The 20,366-nt window shown below is 36.6% G+C and overlaps 1 protein-coding gene across 1 annotated transcript in view; it reads left to right on the top strand.

Annotated features, from left to right (window-relative positions):
- Positions 1–20,366, top strand: part of LOC127630523 (voltage-dependent L-type calcium channel subunit alpha-1D-like) — a 55,141-nt gene that overhangs the window by 16,162 nt on the left and 18,613 nt on the right. The window contains exons 4-23 of the mRNA XM_052108108.1: positions 3,104–3,243; positions 4,864–5,009; positions 6,915–7,067; positions 7,160–7,356; positions 7,477–7,580; positions 9,495–9,646; positions 10,288–10,362; positions 10,657–10,738; positions 11,655–11,681; positions 11,836–11,996; positions 12,205–12,430; positions 13,154–13,361; positions 14,799–14,919; positions 15,766–15,841; positions 15,960–16,020; positions 16,097–16,163; positions 16,673–16,775; positions 18,582–18,711; positions 20,032–20,091; positions 20,256–20,362. Coding sequence (XP_051964068.1) covers positions 3,104–3,243; positions 4,864–5,009; positions 6,915–7,067; positions 7,160–7,356; positions 7,477–7,580; positions 9,495–9,646; positions 10,288–10,362; positions 10,657–10,738; positions 11,655–11,681; positions 11,836–11,996; positions 12,205–12,430; positions 13,154–13,361; positions 14,799–14,919; positions 15,766–15,841; positions 15,960–16,020; positions 16,097–16,163; positions 16,673–16,775; positions 18,582–18,711; positions 20,032–20,091; positions 20,256–20,362 — 2,396 coding nt within the window. The remainder of the gene's footprint in view (positions 1–3,103; positions 3,244–4,863; positions 5,010–6,914; positions 7,068–7,159; positions 7,357–7,476; positions 7,581–9,494; positions 9,647–10,287; positions 10,363–10,656; positions 10,739–11,654; positions 11,682–11,835; positions 11,997–12,204; positions 12,431–13,153; positions 13,362–14,798; positions 14,920–15,765; positions 15,842–15,959; positions 16,021–16,096; positions 16,164–16,672; positions 16,776–18,581; positions 18,712–20,031; positions 20,092–20,255; positions 20,363–20,366) is intronic.

Here is a 20,366-nt window from a genome sequence, read left to right as displayed (position 1 = left end):
TGGCACAGGTCACATATTTAGTGTTGCAATTGAATTACAATCTACACAAAGTTACACAAGACAGCTTTAACCAGTGTACACAATAGTGCTTCTAAACCTCATAGTTTTCATTCATGTAAAATAAAAAATGGCATCTGCCCTGATGAAGGTCCATAGTGTTCTCCTCCTGAGATTTAAAAATTAAACACAATATTTATTAGTGTATTTAAATGTATGCATCTGGCAGATATTTTTACTGAAAGTAAACTGCTGTGCATTTAGGGTTAGCAGTGCATTCATCAATATGTGTGTTCCTTTGGATATGTAACCCTTGACTTTGCCATAGCTAGTGCCAGTTAAGAGACAGGAACACTCATATGGTATATATTAAATGTATAAAATGAAAGATTACAAAAGGCATTTCTGCTATAAAATATTTGCATTAAATTTGTTAAAACTGAGAAAACTAATGCATAATTTTAATTAATCATGGCATTGTTTTGAGATTAATATTCAGATGGTCTTACAATGCAAACCTGGTTAAATCCAACTTTACTGTTTCTTGCTGTTGGGCTTGTTTGGAAGATAACAAGAAAATAAAATGATTTGAAAGATAAAGAGAGAGGTAGGGTTATATAGAGAAAGAAAAAGTGGTGGTCAGGGGAGATTGTAGCTGCCTGTTCGTTTGGCTGCTCTAAATGCTCTTGGTCCTGATAAGCAGCTTACTCTTCCTCCCCTGTCTCTCATCACCCTCCCCCATTTACCCCATCTATCTCTCTCTTTCCCTCCTCTCTCATGCTCTCCATCTTAGTTCAAATGCTTAAAGCCACATCCTGGAGTCCAGGTGCAAAAGAGAGGGCATGTATTTAATGAGTATGTATATTTGCTTTCAGTCTGTCCTGTCATAGAGCCAGTTGGTCTTTCCCTCTGCCATATTATTTGCTGTATTTTACAGTTCATCATCTTGGTTTCATTTATCTTTGGTTCATTACTTCAAGACATTCAGCACTCTGTGCATTTATGTCTAATGACATCAATCATTCAGTTTCATAGTGATTAAATAGATATCTATTGAATGTTGCCATGACTTATAGATTTATATGATTTATGATTTATTGGTATTGAGTAAGATTTGAAACCAGTATAATTCCGAATGATTCAATAAAAAAGGTAAGCCAAAACAATTGGTTTACTTAAATTATTGTTATAAATCCATCTAATGACTCACTCACTCTCTGAATTTGTCAGAGCAGTTATTCATTGAACCATACTCTTTTTTTGTGTGTGTGTGTCCAACCTGAGATTTGTAACTGTGTTTGTTTAGGTTTTGTTTTTTAGGGTATTATAGGACAAATTACTATAGGGAGGAATCCTTTATCAAAAGTATCATTAATGGAATTATTAAAGGTGTACTTAATAATGTTTAAATTTGTCATTTTTTACTTATACTGACACCTAGTGTGTGTGGATGCAGCATCATTCAATCACATAAAATTTCAGTTACTGATGACATAGTACAAATTAATTATTCACAGTCAGTCATGATTACTTTAATCCAAGAGTGAAAGTGTCCAATAACAGTGCGGTTACTGAGATTAATCATGTGATATTCAGCTGGTCTTGTGATCCCAACATGGCAACCCCCATGAGGGGACCCTCTCCATGTAGAATAAAAAACCTTTTATAAGGGTACTGATATGACTGGATAATTAATTTCATGTGAATGAAAAAAAAAAATAATATATATATATATATATATATATATATATATATATATATATATATATATATATATATATTAAATGAGGAAAAAATTACTGAGTGCACCATTAATGGACATAAAACATTAAGCAGAATTGTAATTTGAATGATAATCTTTATATTCCGTATGATTGTTAACACTAAAAATGAGCAATTGAGAGCTTCAGAAATAGTTCATGGATGTTCTTTTCTGTTCCTCTCATTGGGCAAAATCCTTTTGAAAATGGAAGATAATGCTGTATGACATCAAATATTGCAGTGTGTGTCTGGTTATTATTGCCCATATGGTATTGTCCATCCACCTCACAGTCACATTCTATGAACTTACACAGATGGTGTTGGGTTGTTTGAGGTTTGGTGTGCTGTTTCTTTGTATATGTTTGTTTATATGGAGGGAGTGTGTGTGTGTGTGTGTGTGTGTGTGGCTGCTGTTGTACACCGGTAATGGAGAGAGAGAGAGGATAACAGATTAGTAATCCTTTGAAACTAAAACAAATTCCCCATTTTAAAGTCCAGTGGTCCAGCTCATGACTGGCTGGCATGCTCACTCTGCATCTCATTTTGCCTCTCTCACTCATTATTTTGTGATTCGGACAGGTCATGGGGTTATACCAACATCCACACTTACATGCACCCATAAACATGACAACACACACTAGCCTCTGCACACATATGCATAAAGGCTTTTGCATACATATTTGCTCAAAAACATTTGTCTCTCTCTATTTTTTTTTTTTTTTTTGACAACATTTTAAAAATGATTCAATCCTATTTGGGTAAATAAATGGGTAAATAAAACAAAATAAAAAATCTTGACTGTTTTGAGTGCCTCAGGAGATGTTGTAATGTTTCCATTGCATGGAGCACTTTTGAAATGAGTTGAAATGGGATGGACAGAGGAGTGTACTAATACATTCTTCATTAACACCAATCCACCTGTGCATCTATTCTGAAATATGTTTAGTTCACAAAAAAAACATCTTAATCTTTCAGAAATAGTCATTCTGAGTACAATGTTTGCAGATCCACTGTGTTTGCATTGTACTGATGCTTGTTTTGGACAAGGAACAGAATGATGTGTTTGTATGTATATATATATATATATAGTATTTATACTGTCAAATACACAGTCTTGTACCTTTGTCTTTTTGTCTGATTTTCAAGTACTTTTTTTTGCCTCAAATCAAAGTTTGTCATGTGACTCACCTTAGACCTGGCTGGTTTGATTAATGGCTTACAACTCAATTATGAAGGATTTTATTAAATGAATGAATGGGGAAAAATGCAAAGATTTCAATATGTGCATCTTCTATGTACGTATATGTGTGTGTTGATCCTGTCTCCTTCCACTCTGTGTCTTCAGGAACAGGTTGAATATGTGTTTCTGATTATCTTCACCATTGAAACATTTCTGAAGATCCTGGCATACGGCCTCGTCATGCACCCGAGTTCTTACATCCGCAACGGCTGGAATTTACTGGACTTTGTCATCGTTATTGTGGGGTACGACACCATCCTTACCACTCTTCCATCCCCACTCATTTATCAACCTTCTTTTATATTTAAAATTTAGTCACTGTAATCCTGAGTGAAATCACAGCCTTTTCTCCCATGATTCACATGCATATTAATTTGCGCTGTTGATTTTTATTCAGGTTGTGTAATGGCCAACAGCAGCTCTCTGATTCAGTTCTCCTCCTGTCCTGCTGTTCTTGTTTCCCCTTTGCTGTTTTTTACCCTCATTTCTCTCTTCCTCCACCTCTCTCTTTTGCTCTCTCTCTATCTCTCTCTGTGTGTTACTCTATCTCTTTTGGATTATCTGGACATATCAATCAGTCAATCCTCTTTCTCTCTGTCTCTCTCTCTTAATCTGACCTTTAGAGACTCGGAGCTCCCCAGAATTGACAGTAATACACATGGCATTACAATTCTTTGGTGAATGCCTGTCTAAAAGTAGATTCTAAAAAGAATTGAGCTCTCATGGTTATTAAAACATATAAGGGTTAGTTCACCCCAAAATTAAATTGTTGACATTAATTTACTCATCCTTGTGTCGTTCCAAAAAGGACAAATGTTAAAGACAACATTCTTTACAATGGAAGTAAAAGATGACTGAAGCTTTCAGTTCCTTAAATTCTGCCTAACATTTCTTCTTGTATTCCATGGAAGAAAGAAAGTCATACATGTTTTTTGAACAACATGAGGGCGAGTAAATAATGACAGAATTGAAATTTTTGGTTGATCTATCTCTGTGCTGGAACCCCGCATGCACTATAGAGTGTACTTAAAGAGAGTCAATCTCCTGAGCTCTATCTGGCTTGCTAAGATGGACTAAACAGCTCTTCTGGGGTCAGTAATGGCTAGTCCTACATTATGGATGGTTAATTATCTAAAGGAAGATGATCATGCCAAGAATTTAGTGTCTTTTTGAGTATTGAATTGGGAGGAGCTTTTTTTGTATCGTTTTGATAGGAGTATTGATTTCATTAAGCTCACAGTCTGAACTGCTGAACTGCTTCCATTCCAAACACAAAGTATTACACATCACATAACTGCTCATTCTGTCCTACAAGTATTTCAGTGTGTTTGTGTGCGTGCGTGCGTCCATATGTGCGTGTGTGTGTGTGTGTGTGTGTGTATACAGTATGCATGCATGCAAATAAGTGTTAAAGTGACTGGGGTGAGTAGTATTAACTCGAGACGAGACATTTTAGATCAGTGGGGTCTTTTCTTGAGGAAAAATCTGAGAAGCTGGAGACTTCCATTCAAACTCATAGCTTTCTTGAAGAAACAGTTCACAATTCACTTTCTATATTAATTATTAATGCTCAGTGAGCTTATTAATGCACCTAACACTAATTTACACAAATAGCATTAACACTGAATGTGGGGTGGCCCAACTTTTGTACTTTAATACTTGACTTGGCAGACATTTTCATAATTGCAAATGAACTCATAAACAGATCCTATGCAATGTGACTGTTAAAAGTGATCATGATTGACTATTGCAAAAAATATGTAACTGTAAATAATACACATTCATTTTCTAATCAATCGGTCAGTTACACAATTCATAGATTTAATCTCCACAAATGTGTGTGTCTATGTGTGTTTGTTTTGCAGGTTGTTCAGTGTGGTTCTAGAGACTGTTACTCACAAGTCAGGTGAAACAACTTCTCACATGCCGGGGAAACCTGGAGGTCTGGACGTCAAAGCCCTCCGAGCTTTCAGAGTCTTACGACCCCTTAGACTGGTGTCAGGGGTACCCAGTGAGTTTGTGTGTGTGTGGGTGGGTGCGTTTGTATAAAAAAAAAAATAAATAAATAAATATATATATATATATATTATTTTTTTAAATAATAAATATATATTATTTCAAATGTGTTAGCATGGAGAGCAATCAAAGTTTAAATTGTTAAAGTCTGATTTGAATTGTTTTAATTTTCTGCAAACTATGGAGTATGAAAAGTGTAATACTACAAAAAATTCAATATTGTCCAAAATGAATTCAAAGGTTACAGTCATGGCACTTTTTTGTGGAATAATGTACTTGCATGATGCACAAGTGTTTTGAATAGTTACGACATTTGAGTAGCAATCAGTAGTCCTGTCATAGCGTTACTTCTCTTGATATTTTAGGCCGTTCTCCGTCTTTACCAGAGGAGTTTGTCTCATAACTGCAGCTAGAAGCTGTGCTGTTTTACCATTATTACAAACTTCAGATCTTTTGCTCACACACACTCCACTACTTTTCCCCTCACTGTGACCCTCCCTGTTCTGAAGACTGCTTGTTAATCAGTGTCCTAGATCATGGACTACCTTACCAAAAGGCGCCTCAGGAAACTGTCATGTCTCATTTTGTTTTCCAATATTAACCAGCTCATGCCCCTTGCTCGCATTTTATGAAATTGTCTGCAATTGAAGAAAAAAGTTTAGAAAAAAACAGAAAATATTTGGTAGGGTCCATTTCATCATGCTAGTAAACCTCTGAAACAAGTTGACGTCTAGGTTGGGAGGCAGCAAAGCAATGATGTATGCTGCTTTATATACATTGCCATTTATTGTATTTGTACAATTCTGTGTTGAAAACTATTAGGCCTATGTTCCTAGAGAGGTTCCTCCTAGTGCTGATTGCTGGGAAGACTATACTGTAATCATGGCTTCCCCTAAAATGTAATAAGAAGTTTGGCAACAACGATGTTATTATATGTACAATTAATATATAACAATTTCATATCGCTCTTTGTTACTCTTTTTAGTAACTTAATCTGCCTTTTTCTAAATGAATATGTCCAAACAAGTCTGTACACAGAAATACGCATGCAGATATTAGCCTACTTTGTTACAAAAACGGCTTTGGGCTTAGTTAATTATTTTAAGTAAAAAATTTCAACATTTAAGGAGCAGTTTGAGCAGCTTGTGGGTGCAACATTGCTGATACCAAAACAATAGTCTGTGCCTCCTCACTTTTAATATGCACCAGCCGCCACTGGTTCCTCTGGTCTTTAGATTGCCCCTTTTCACCTTTAAGACTAAATGACATCAAAGTGTGCTGTCCGTGGTCCTGAAAAAGCAATTCCATTTGCTACAACACATCTCTGGCAATTTAGCACATAAACAAATGAGTCTGGTTGTCTTTATTCATTCTGGATGTGTTGGAGGCAATGGCAGAAGACTTCATGCTAGCAAACCTGAAAGATTCTGGCATATTTTCCACACTACATCATTGAACACCTCTAGCAAATAGGTTATTCACCACGATAACATTAGAAGCACTGGTGGGGATCTTTCCTGCTTGCTACCATTAGTGTACCATGGCATCTACCCCTCAAGTGCTCGCCTGCACATTTATCCTGGCAGCTTTTCCAGTGAAGCAAAATGACATTGGATGAGGACACATTCTCTCATTCATTTACCCATTAATATTACGAGAAAATGCACTCAAATTTCTCACTGTGTGTATAATGCTGTCATGTTCTGACTGGCATTATATGGAGGTATGATGATAGCTGGTGTTGAACAAATAATCAGTTAGCTTTACAATTATGTGAGCTCTACTAAAATGGCAGATATTATTAAAATACTGATAAAGAGTCAGTTTTTTTTTTCTTGCATTGCAGACCTATAATGAAGGCCAAAATGAAGTCCATGATTTCTCTCCTGTGTGTTTGCAGGTCTGCAGATTGTGTTAAACTCCATAATGAAGGCAATGGTTCCCCTGTTGCACATCTCTCTGCTTGTGCTCTTTGTCATCATTATCTATGCCATCATTGGACTGGAGCTCTTCATTGGACGAATGCATCGCACCTGCTATTTTATAGGCACAGGTGACTAGACACAGTTCACACACATGCACACATTTAATTTTTAAAGACATTAGCATGCAAGTCTCTGTGTCTGTCTATCACTTTCTCTTCAGATAATTATGCCGACGATGATCCACTTCCGTGTAATTTTGTGGGTCACGGACGCCAATGCACTGTGAATGGCTCTGAGTGCAGGGGAAAGTGGGATGGTCCTAACGGCGGGATAACGAACTTTGATAACTTCTTCTTTGCCATGTTAACAGTGTTCCAGTGTATTACCATGGAGGGCTGGACAGATGTCCTTTACTGGGTAACTAAGCCGTCTTTTGCCCATTCAACTTGTGAAACATACTGTTGTGGGGCACTTTTAGGGATGTGACTGTGTATAACACTGAAGGTATTGTTTTTATGTGTATATCCATTTCTGTAGATGAATGATGCAATTGGTTTTGAGCTGCCGTGGGTTTACTTCGTCAGTCTGGTCATCTTTGGATCCTTCTTTGTTCTCAACCTTGTGTTGGGTGTGTTGAGTGGGTGAGTTTATAGGAGAGAGAACTATGTGAGTGCTTGTAATATTAAGTATGCAAGTGTCCTGCTCGACCTGCTACGAACGGGATCTGAACCGGTGTCTCCGGCATGGGAGATGGGCTCACTAACAAGGAGGCCAAAGGCTACAGCCTCTAGCATCAGAGGCTAGTGCGCCTCTTGAGGCCAGGGGAGGGAGGTTTTACACGTATCGCGTAGCTATCACATATCAGCTGGCTCCCGTTACACAGGGTCCAAAATCAGCTTTTCGCCTCACCTGCAAATTGTGGGTGAATTGAAAACATTTACTTATTATTTTTATTAAAAAATATATTTCTGACCCTATGACAATCAAATGATTTAGCTTACAAGATCTCAAGGTATAATTACGCATCTCACAAAAATGTGAAGACATCATTATTTGTTCCTCGTATTTTTGTTACGGTAGCTTAATGTGAGGCGTATTCCACATGTGTCAGCACATGAATAAAAAAACTTCCTAGATAACCTTATAATGATACATATTCCAGTAAAATAAACATTTTTAGAAGACACACAATGAACATTGAAGTTGCAGTGAACATTTTCTATAGTAGAAGGTTTATGTCTTTGATTTGAATCAATCAACTTACATCATCATCCTGACAGTGCAATTTAAACCAATTGTAATATTGCAGTTCTTTAAAAGTCCAGCCAGCTGTTGAGTAATGTTTTATTTACTCGCCAAAGGCAGTTTTTTAATAGGGCTGTCTATCGCTATATTTTTTAATTTATAAAAAAAAAAAAAAGACAATTATTCTAAATATAATGATTAAATATTTACAGTATATTTAAATCATTTTATATATAATAAATATAAAAATCCTGATCATTTAAATATGTTACATGACTGGGGCAGACAATTCGCTAAAGCACTGATTAGTCAATACAAAATGTGACTTTAATGGGGAATATATTGTTTATTTCCATATCACTGAACAGAACCCTATCATTGGCCTACAGCAACCCAATTTATTTTTAAATTCATGAATCTGTCTGTGGTAAACTAATTATAAGGGCTTTTCTAAGGACTCTTCTATGTACAGATGGGTCAGATGGATGCTTTTGGAGCATCTCACTTTGGTTGAGTCGTGTCACGAACAGCGTTTTATGGACGCTGTGTCAAGTTAAACGTAATTTGAAACTGAGAAAAACACATCACATCTCTCCCTACATTGGGAGTTGCACTTCATCCAGTTGTGTTGTTTACACAAGAACGTGTCCTCATCTTGTGCTGTCTGATGTCAGTGTAGTTTGTTTGTTGCCTTGCCTGTACAGCTGCAGTTGTGCTTACTGCCCCCTACTGACTAAGTCTCATAAACATAATGAAGGGGTATATTACTTCTAGCTTGAATTGTTCTGATAGTAATAAAATTGTTTACTGTGATTCATTCCGTTAATGCATGTAAATTAAGTTAATGCAATAATTCTGATGCATGATATTTTATATAATTAATCTCACTGAATTAATGTGTTAAATCAACAGCCTAATTTATCAAACATTTTATGCTTAGCAAGTGTTCATTTTTAATTTTTGTTTGTAAATGAATGGGTTTTTTGTGTGTGAACATTTTGTGTTTCTGTTTGCATGTCGGTTTGAGTGATTGTTTAATAAAGAAAAGCAGGATTTTAGCAGATATCAGATGTTAATTATTGTACTCACCTCAATGGCATGATCCCCAGATGCTGAGTACAGCAGATTTGTGGAGTCTTATTTCCTGCAGATTGTTCCAAAAATCACGGTATTCCCCAGAGATTCTGCTTCATACTGCTTACTCTCCGTTAAACAGAGTGTGAAAGTCCACAGTGTGTGTGTGTGTGTGTGTGTGTGTGTGTGTGTGTGTGTGTTGGCTTGCTTGTCTAACAGGCTGTACTTGTGTGTAGAGAATTCTCTAAGGAGAGAGAGAAGGCGAAGGCTCGCGGAGATTTCCAGAAGCTCCGTGAGAAGCAGCAGATGGAGGAAGATCTGTGTGGATATATGGACTGGATCACTCAGGCTGAGGACATCGATGAATTTGATGAAGATGGAAACAGACGTGAGATCATACCTGATATTCACCCCTCCCCCAACCCTGGTCAACCTTCTAGCCCCCTTTTTCCTTGATCTCACCTGTTTATTGTAATAGCATGCTCAAAAGACGGTGTTTATGTTAAGAAACAAAAACAGACTTGTTTAAAAGTGAAGTGTGCTATTTTTGATAGTTTAAATACTTTCTCTTGTTTCAGTTTAATATGCTTGGACAACTATAAGGAAGCCATTTGTAGGTTAATGTCCCCAAAAGGTGTAAACACTGCATCTCTGTGGTGCTTTAAAAACATTGCTCTGTTTGTTTGAGAATACTGACCAGCCTGACACAGCAACATTAGCCCAACCAGTGGTGTAAGTTTGGGGTGGAACTATCGGTTGGTCCAACCAATTTGAGTAGGCCTACTGATATACTGGTAATGCAAGAAGCATCTCATCTCAACATTGATGTTTATAGCAAGGACATTACCCTCAACATGTTTATGATGTAAGATGTTGCACAAATTGTTTACCAAACACCTTCATACATTGTAACCGTTCATACCTTTTATCCCGATAACCTGCTTTTCCATCTGTTTTACTTTACATCAATGGCTCCTCGTTATGTTCAATTCTATGTCTTCCCCCTCTTCTTCTTTCAATCTCCCTCAGGTGTGACCTTGCGTGACCTTGCTGATAAGAAGAGGGGAAAATTCGGCTGGTTCAGCCACTCAAACGAAACCCACGGTACAGCCAGTCAGAATGTTTTGTGACCCCTTTACTTCCCCGCTGTTCTATTAATAGCTCCTCTCAACTTTGTCTGGTCTAATTGTACAATTTACATCTGGGGTTACAAACCACATCACTTGGTTAGACTCATATTAAGTGGTTTGACCCTGTTTCAGAGAGATCGCTTTTCTCCAAAACTGTGTCAATGTGTGGCCGACATTGTCCTTTTCTTCATAACTTTCTTTCTTTTTTTGGCTTTTCATGCTCATTTTCTGTGTCTTTTCCTTTCTCTCTGTCTTGCACTCACAATAGCAAGTCTTCCAGCCAGTGAAACAGCATCTGAAAACACTGAGAACATAGATGAAGAGCATACAGATTGCTGTGCTGCTTGCTGGTAATACACATACACAAACAACACAATGCTCGTCATGCGTTCTCAACCCTTAAATTCTTCAGTTGCAGCTTATTATGTTAAATGTATAGTTCACCCAAAAATATATCATATATATAATATAATATATATAAATCATAATTTACATAAATACCATTCCAAACTAGTATGTATTTCTTTCTTCTGCAGAACACAAAAGTAGGTGTTCCATTCACAGGAACATTTCAATACAGCAAACAAAAAGTTGTCCCATTCCAACTAGCATGCATCATATTCCAAATGTTCTGAAGGCATTTGTTATGTTTTGGTGAGAATCAAAATGAATTGATAGGTTTTGGTGGGCATCAAGGCAAATCTATAAAAAAAAGTAAAAGTAATTTAACTGCGCAAATCTTGAGTAAAAAAAGCAAAAAACAAAACATATAGTGCTTTTGCTTTCCCTCATTAACATCCAAAAGTTTTTCACAGTAACATAACTAAAATTTTGGGTTGTTTCTCATCAAAATTGTTTGCCTTTAGAAAAATTGGATAACAGTGCACTAGTTGCATGGACGATTTATGTGACACTTTTGAGCTTTTTCTATTTTTAGCTTTAAATTGAATCATTATTGACTGCCATTGTATTGAAATCAGCAAACGGGACATCATTTAAAATTCCTCTTTTTGTGTCTCGAAATTGTTATTTTTGAGTGAACTATATTTGTTACATTTATTTCTGTGCTTACTTCCAAGTTATTTCATTACTTTGAGCTTCTTTGTCCGTCTTTGTTTTCGGCGACTTAATGGCATCTTTGTCAAGTGCACTTCTCTGGAGTGCACTTACCAGAGTGCACACTGAGCTGATTGGTCTTTGTTGTCTTTGTCTTTGAGCTCATTGTTTTTTCTTTTGCTTTGTTCTGTTTTAATTCATTGACTTCAGCGCTCGCATAATGAAGATCCCTTGCTGGTGAGTTTTTGTGAGCATAAACTCACAAAACATAATGACTTCCTCCTAGTAGAAATGTTACTTCATGCCCTGTAAAATGCTTTGATCACAAGTTGCTTGATTTGTATATTGATTAGTGCTGTTTTGTTTGTTATTTGTGTACTTTTGTCCTTAGCCGTACACTGCATCGCTGGAATCGGTGCATTCGTAGAAACTGTCGTACAGCAGTAAAATCAGTGACGTTCTATTGGGTGGTTCTGATCTTGGTCTTCCTCAACACAGCTCTCAGTGCCTCGGAACACTACAACCAACCAGACTGGCTCACTGATGTTCAGGGTATATAGATGTAGCTGTTCTGGCCTTTTTGATTCAGTTGTCAGTTGAGAAATCAAACATCACCTTATTAACAAAACAATTACTGAAGACCAGCATATGTTGTGTTTTGGATGAATTTAGAAGAATTAAAGAAGCATTAATCTATATGTTGGCAAAAAGATCACTTTTCCATATTTGCTCTCTTCTTCTCTTTCTGTCTGTCTCATAGACATTGCCAATAAAGTGCTCCTATCGTTGTTCACGGTGGAAATGTTGTTGAAAATGTACAGTCTGGGGCTATGGGTTTACTTTGTGGCATTTTTCAACCGTTTTGACTGTTTCGTGGTGTGTGGCGGGATTCTGGAAACGGTTCTGGTGGAAATGGAGATTATGCCACCTCTGGGTATCTCAGTGCTGCGCTGTGTCCGTCTGCTACGGATCTTCAAAGTCACACGGTACTCTCAGGCCTCTCTAATGACATCTTTACAGAAAGATAGACTGTTCTCTGGCAGCTTGAACATTTTAAGGATGTGGTTCAATGTAATTTTTGATAAGTAAAAATCTGTATTTAATGTCCTAATAAGCTTTAAAGGAATAGTTCACGAAAAAAAAAACTGTAATTATTTACTCATTCTCATGTTGTTCCAAAACCGTGTGCTGGAAATTGCTGCTAGCTTGTGAGTAGCCTGTGTTTGAGCCGAACCTTAACGTTGTTTACACAGTAAACTCGCGGGTGTAGTAACTGAATGTTATGGATTTATTTTTTATTTTTTTTCTCTGTACAAGAACAGGCTAGGCGTTAGCACAAAACACACAAAACTATCCAGTGCTTCTGGAATACCTGGAATAGTGCACGAGTCATAATGATTATTTTTATTGTGTTTACTTTGAGTTTCCATTCATCCATGGAGCTTGACAGTCGTGTCACTATGAACTGTTTTATGCTGCATAAAGATTAAAGACATAAAGATGCTCTGAAAAGATAAAGCATTTGGGGTTGGAATGACATGAGGGCAAGTAAATAGATGAATTCAAAATTTGAGAGTTTCCTTGGACTATCTGTTATTTTCTTCTTTCTTTTCTGTGATTATTTTTTATTAAATTTATTTGCTTGCTGTTCGTCTCTGACTTCATCTCTTTCCTGCCCTGTGGCTTGTTGCCCCACTTGTCCTCCTCAGCCATTGGACAGCTCTGTCCAATCTGGTAGCTTCACTGCTGAATTCAATGAACTCCATTGCATCCCTGCTGCTGCTGCTCTTCCTCTTCCTCATCATCTTCGCTCTGCTTGGCATGCAGCTCTTCGGAGGGAAGTTCAACTTCGACGAGACACAGACCAAAAGGAGCACCTTTGATACCTTCCCTCAGGCCCTGCTCACCTGTTTTCAGGTAATAGACTCAGCTCACCCAAGTGAGGACAGTGAAAATGTAATGAAATACTGTCATTTAAAAAGTAGAAACGGTCGTAATCTCATTTTACACACAGACACAAAGTAAACAAAAATATAAATATTTTCATAGAAAAAAATTTATGTACAAAAATCATAAAGCAATTTCATCATATAATGCATTAAGAGAACTTTCAAAGAAGAAATTGTAAATTTCAGCTTGCGATGTTCGGCCTCAAGACATTAAGCTACCTTGTAGGGTACAACGGTGAAAAAGGGAGGGAGGTTATAGTGATATCGTGTAGATGCAGGGGATATATAGTTATAGGGCAAAGTTTGTCAACTTAGGCAAATACTTTTGAGACAGCAGGTTGCTTTTTGAGTAACTAATTAAGATAAAGCGTTTTCAAAATAACTACTTCAGAAAAGGGTTAACCATTTCTTGTTCATTTCCATCACATTTAGCATTTCATAACAACTAAAATATTTTTATATACAAAGGAATCTCCATTGTGATTGGATCAGTCAATATGAGCCCACTTTGAACATTTTTCATATCAAATCCATTCACCCCCAGAATGAAAACCGTGTCTTATGGGGGTCTTTAGCCCCTACAACTGGGGGCTTTTTACCCCAAATACTATCCTTTAATTTATTAGACAGTTATTAAAACTGTCATAAAAAATATATATATATTTAATCACCTTGACAAAACTGAAAATGACAAATAAGTATTTTGTCTCAAAATAAATGTGATACTATCAGGGCTACACTACACTTCTAGTTACATACATTTGCAAGATTTTTAAATGATTAGATAAAATCACCTCAGAATCAGACTTTAGACAATGCATGCGATGATCTCACGAATCAGGAACATTTTGCTGTGCATAGTGACAAACAGGTGTTAAGGAAAGTACTGTGGTAGTTTTTGTTGCTATTTAGTGTTTTGGGATTAAATCGAACCAAAAAGTGTCTTTAATAAAATCAAAAATGCCTTTAGCCCTGTTGTACCTGTTGTATAAACATGTTCCTAAAAAGTTCTACCGTGAAATCCAATATATAACATATATAATATATTTAAGGAAACATTGAAGGTACTGCTTAATAAAAGTTTAAAGAGGTATTGCATATTTATATTTACACTTTATAGTTAAAAGTAAATTTAAAGAGTTATTTAGCATAATTTTCATCATGCTCTTTTCCATACAGTGAAATAAACAGTGACTAGTGGCTGTCAAGGTCCAAAAAGTACTACAAATAACCTAAAAGTAGCCCATATGTCTTGTGAGCTAGATTCCAAGCCATCTAAATTCAAATGATAACTATGTATGGCAGAAAATAGAACATAGATTTTAATTATTATTGATAAATCTTTCCATTGAATGTTGCTGTACTGCTGAAGTACAGTTCAGCTTAACTGCCTCTGCTCTTACAGATATTAACGGGTGAAGACTGGAATGTAGTGATGTATGATGGTATTATGGCATACGGTGGCCCAGTTTTTCCTGGAATGATCGTCTGTCTTTATTTTGTGATTTTGTTCATCTGTGGTAATTGTATCCTTTCCATATGAACATAGTTTTACTGATTATGCAATTGCTAGTAAATGTATGTCATATTTTTTGTTTACTCAGCTAACATAATCAATTTAACAACAACATGTATTATCCAGTTGACAGCTGAACATAGTCCTGACAACAAATAATGTTATTGACTTGAATAAAAAAATGAATATTTCACCTAAAGGCCAGCATCCTTGCTGCAGATCCTGATATTATAAAATTGTTTTGCCAGGTCGCCTAAAAATGCACTGCATGTGGTAAACTCTAATTGAAATGATTTTATTACATTTACATTTATGCATTTGACAGACGCTTTTATCCAAAGCGACTTACAGTGCACAATGGGGACAGGGGCAATCCCCCCGGAGCAACCTGGAGTGAAGTGCCTTGCTCAAGGTGGTGGCTGTGGGGATCGAACCAATGACCTTCTGATTAACAGTTGTGTGCATTAGCCCACTACGCTACCACCACTCCACTTTTATTAATATAAAAAAATGTTTTACAGTAATCTGGCTGAATATACCTGACTCTATTTAAAAATTTTAATGGTCTGATTAGGTTAAAAATAGCAATTGTGCATTTTCTCTTCTCACAGTGGGTTTTACATTGTGTTCAGCACCACATTTCTGGCTGTGTTTGTGCCATTAACTTATATGCATTTGATTTTGTTTGTTTTTTTGGTGAATCATATACCAGTGCAGCGCAGCATGCAAATAAATTTATGCTACCAGCAGAACGATTCATTCTTAGTGAATTCTCCTCTGTGAGTTTTGCAACTGGTATTTTGTTGTTTTATGTATCTATGTGCATCTGCTTGGATCTTAACCACTGCTCGCTCAGATATCCTTCTGAATGTCTTCTTGGCTATTGCTGTTGACAACTTAGCAGGAGGTGATGGAGATGATAAAAAGAACAAGTGTGTTTTAGAGACATCTCACATCATACCAAACATTCGTTATCTAACAACTACAAATATAACATACCGTACAATAAACATAAGAAGAGTTTGACATGAAGTTTGTTGATCCTTACAGAGAAAAGAAAGAGGAAGAGAGTGGACAGGGTGAAGGCGAAGGAGAGAATGAAGAGGTGAAGGTATGAAGATCAAACTCTTCTGTCTTTGTTTTTGTCGAATAACAGTGTGAAGTTTGACTTATTTTGTTTTCTGCAGGTGGACATGGATGAATATGAGGAGGAGGAGGAGGAGCCAGAGGAGGGAGGGGATGGAGATGATGGAGGTAAAGTCAGAGAAGATGGGATATTAAATTAAAACAAGGCTATGTTGTGTCTACTAGTCATATTGTTGTGTACTGTACCTAGGTATAAATCATTCAACCACATAACATGAGAAGTGTGTCTTTAAACAAATCTCCTGTGGATATATAGACATATTTTACTTATTTATTTATTACACTTTTTAAAAAACCTAAAACTTACTTAAAAAAATCCCAGATTTTCAATGTGATCTCAGACATCTGTACATAAAAACCTACTTTCCCTTTACTCCTCTACTGTGTTGTATTCTGAACCAAAATGTTTTCAGTTATTTAGCAGACCTTTTGGATGTAATTATTGAACTTTGAGTCACACTCACTGCACTAACAGCCCCTCAGGCATGTCCTGCAGTTAAAAGCCTTTCTTATGGGTACAGTGGTGGTAGAGTTAGACAGTGATCTCAGTAACTCCTCGGTCTCCCTCTGTCTATCATTCTGTTTCTCTCTTTCTTTCTGTCATTCTCTGCCAAAAGAAGGTAGCGCTCAGCTAAATGTTGCTGACTTTGCTCCTCCTAAAGAGAAAGTTCTACCAATCCCAGAGGGCAGTGCGTTCTTCTGCCTCAGCAAAACCAATCCGTGAGTTTACAATCTGACCACACACACACACACACACACACACACACACACACACACACACACACACACACACACACACACACACACACTACTTAATAATTGACCATTTATTCTTCCATAAGTCTTAAATACCCTTATTTTGAATCCATTTGTAATGTTAGTCAAGACTTCTTCCTCCAAATACTGTTAAGTTGTTGCTTGTAAATTAATTTTACACGACCATTTGCCACCCTCTCTCTGATCTTATAATAAAACAGGCTAATATTGTTACTGTGAAAGTAAATGAAGAACCACACACCTTAAAGTAATAGTTCACCCAACAATATAAATTCTCTGATTATTTACTCACCCTCATGCATCCCAGATGTGTATGACTTTTGTTCTTCTGCTAAACACAAATGTAGATTTTCAGAAAATGTCAGCTCTGTAGGTCCATTCAATGCAAGTGAATAGTGGCCAGAACTTTAAAGGTCCAAAAAACATATAAAGGCAGCACAAAAGTAATCCATATGAATCCAGTGGTTAAATTCACATCTTCTGAAGCAATATAATAGGTGTGGGTAAGAAAAAGATCAATACATTTTATTTAATATAAGTCTTCACTTTCACATTCTTCTACTTTTGTTTTTGGCAATTTGCATTATGTTTGTATATCGCCACCTCCTGGGCAGGGAGTATAATTTACAGTAAAAAAGGACTTTATTTATCTCTTGAATATTGATCTATTTCTCACCCACACATTTAATTTAGATTTGATTAAACCACTTAAGTTTTGTGGATTACTTTTATGCTGCCTTTATGTCCTTTTTGGAACTTTAAACGTCTGGCCACCATTCACTTGCATTGTATGGATCTACAGAGCTGAGATATTATTTAAAAAATCTTTATTTGTGCTCAGCAGAACAAAGAAAGTCATACACATCTGGGTTGGCATGAGGGTGAGTGAATTATTTTTGGGTGAACTCTCCCTTTAAGAGCTCCCATAGACTTTAATGCCCATATGATTTTAATAAATAACTCATTTGCAAAATATTTTTGCAAATGCATGGCTTTTCTCTACATTTTTGGTGATTTTGCTACTGTATCTTTTAGAATTATGAATGTCTAATCTTTGTTTACTGTTGTGGTGTAGGCTTGGTCATCAGGGCGGACCAAGTTGATGAATAATTAATAGCAATTGATATGTAAATGTGGCCGTCAAATGTGAATGATGTCACAGTTGTGTGTACATCTTAGTTTCCATAAATAATCTGCATGGACATATAACTTCAAACGCTTTTATTTCAAAAGAGCAGAAACATCATGTCTCTATGAATGGCCCCTTTTAATGAATTGTTACAGAAATGATACATCAAATATACTATATATACATTAATTGTTCTCTTTTTATCTTTCTTCCTATTTTATTTCTTCTAAATTCTTTTTAAAGGGATAGTTCACCAAAAGTCTTTCATCATTTACTCATCCTCATGTTGTTTCAATATCCATACAAGTTCTTCTCTTCTGTGGATTCTAAAAGGAGGTGTTAGCCAGAATCAGTCATCATTCACTTTTATTGTATGGAAAAAATATCAAATTTAAGTGAAGGATGACTGAGGCTGCTAACATTCTCCATCTCTTTTTGTGTTCCAAAGAAAAAAGTAATATGGGTTTGGAACATAATACGGATGAGCAATTTAATTTTGGGGTGAACTCTCCCTTTAAACATTGAATAATCAGCTATGAGAATCAAATATAGGCAGCACAAATCTCTGTGTTGACTATTGTTTTCTGTGCTTTTTTCTCTCTGTCTCTGTCTCTTTGCAGGATAAGAGTGGGCTGCCATACACTGATCCATCATCATATCTTCACTAATCTGATTCTGCTCTTCATCATTCTCAGTAGCATATCTCTGGCTGCAGAGGATCCTATCAGAGCTCACTCCTTCAGGAACAATGTGACTTTACTGCTCTCTCTCTCTCTCTCTCTCTCTCTCTCTCTCTCTCTCTCTCTCTCACTTTCTTTCACACACACACACACACACACACACACACACACACACACACACACACACACACACACACACACACACACCTCACTCATGTTGGTGCAGCTATCCTTATGACATAAACATTTTTATACTGTACGAACGATATATTCTATCACCTAACCCTGCTCCTAAACCTAACTGTATATTTACATTTTCAAAACACATCGTTTAGTATGTTTTTTAAGTGATTTGAATTATGGGGACACTAGAAATTTCCTCATAAACCACATTTACAGCATAATACCATTGTAATTACCAGTTTGTAACCTAAAAACATTTCCCTGTAAACCACCCAAACCCACACACACACACACACACACACACACACACACATAGCTTAACATGATTTACTATAGTACAAAATGTTCTTGGATCAACATCCTTGTTGATCCAGAAACACCATTTCTATCAACCAGTCAGAGTGCAGGATAGATTTATGGTTCGGCTTATTCTGCATTCTATTCAAGTCGGATGTGGGATAGTCCTATTTGATACCTCCGATCTCTGAACATAAAGACATTCTATTGCCAGATGCTCGGAAGATGACATGTAAGGAAACAAAACCACAACTCAACCGTTAGTTTAGCAGGGGTTTGTCTGTCATCAAAGACTTCTCCTAGCAACCCATTTGATAAACAATGCTGCAATACAATTATCAAAAGAGAGTATGATTAACCATATTTTATACACCTGTTTCTGCAGGGGTTTGTTAAACAAGTTTTAATATTATGTAATATACGAACTTTGACTCATTGATCGATGTTTTTTAATAAAAGTGAATGTTTATCACTTTCTTTGTATATCTCCTTGGGTGCCAAGTCAACATATTTGTGTGAAGTCCCGCATCTACATCTCTGCAAAGACTAGACTAGACACTATACTTCAAGTTGTGTTCCATTGCACTTAGGAGGAAATTGGAAAATCCGACTTTCCAAGTTGAATGGAATGCAGCGTTGGGGCTAAGGTTAGAGGTTAAAGGCTGAGACAACATTCCTCATTTTAATTTTAAGGATAGATTATGGTTAGGACCATGATTTTTTTATTGTTCAATAACAGAAGTTAATGATCTCGTAGCATGTCCTGCTTGGTTAAATCGTCAAGTGCCACACATGTAAACACATACTGTATACAAAATAGTCACCATTCTGCACATTTCTCGGATCAAAAGCACTGATTTCTGTCTAACCCTTTTTCTTTCTTTCTTTCTTTCTTTCTCTCTCAACATAGGTGCTGGGTTATGCTGATTATGCTTTTACTTCCATATTCACTGTGGAGATCCTACTGAAGGTACCGCCTCCTTCCTGTCAATCAATCAGCCAATTCTTATTTCACTTGATTTTGGAGATTAATAATCCCACACTGATAACATCAACAGAAATGTTGTTTCACTTAAATGCCCTCAAATTTCTCAGAATAACTCTATTGGCCTCTCTCTCTGTCTTGCTCTGTAGATGACAGTGCATGGAGCGTTCCTCCATGAGGGTTCCTTCTGTAGAAACTGGTTTAATCTTTTGGATCTTTTGGTGGTCAGTGTGTCTCTGGTCTCCTTCTTCTTACAGTAA

This window comes from Xyrauchen texanus, chromosome 37, assembly GCF_025860055.1.
Source record: "Xyrauchen texanus isolate HMW12.3.18 chromosome 37, RBS_HiC_50CHRs, whole genome shotgun sequence".
Classification (NCBI taxonomy): domain Eukaryota; kingdom Metazoa; phylum Chordata; class Actinopteri; order Cypriniformes; family Catostomidae; genus Xyrauchen; species Xyrauchen texanus.
The sequence above is the reverse complement of the archived record's forward strand: the minus strand, read 5'-3'. Positions and strand labels throughout refer to the sequence as shown.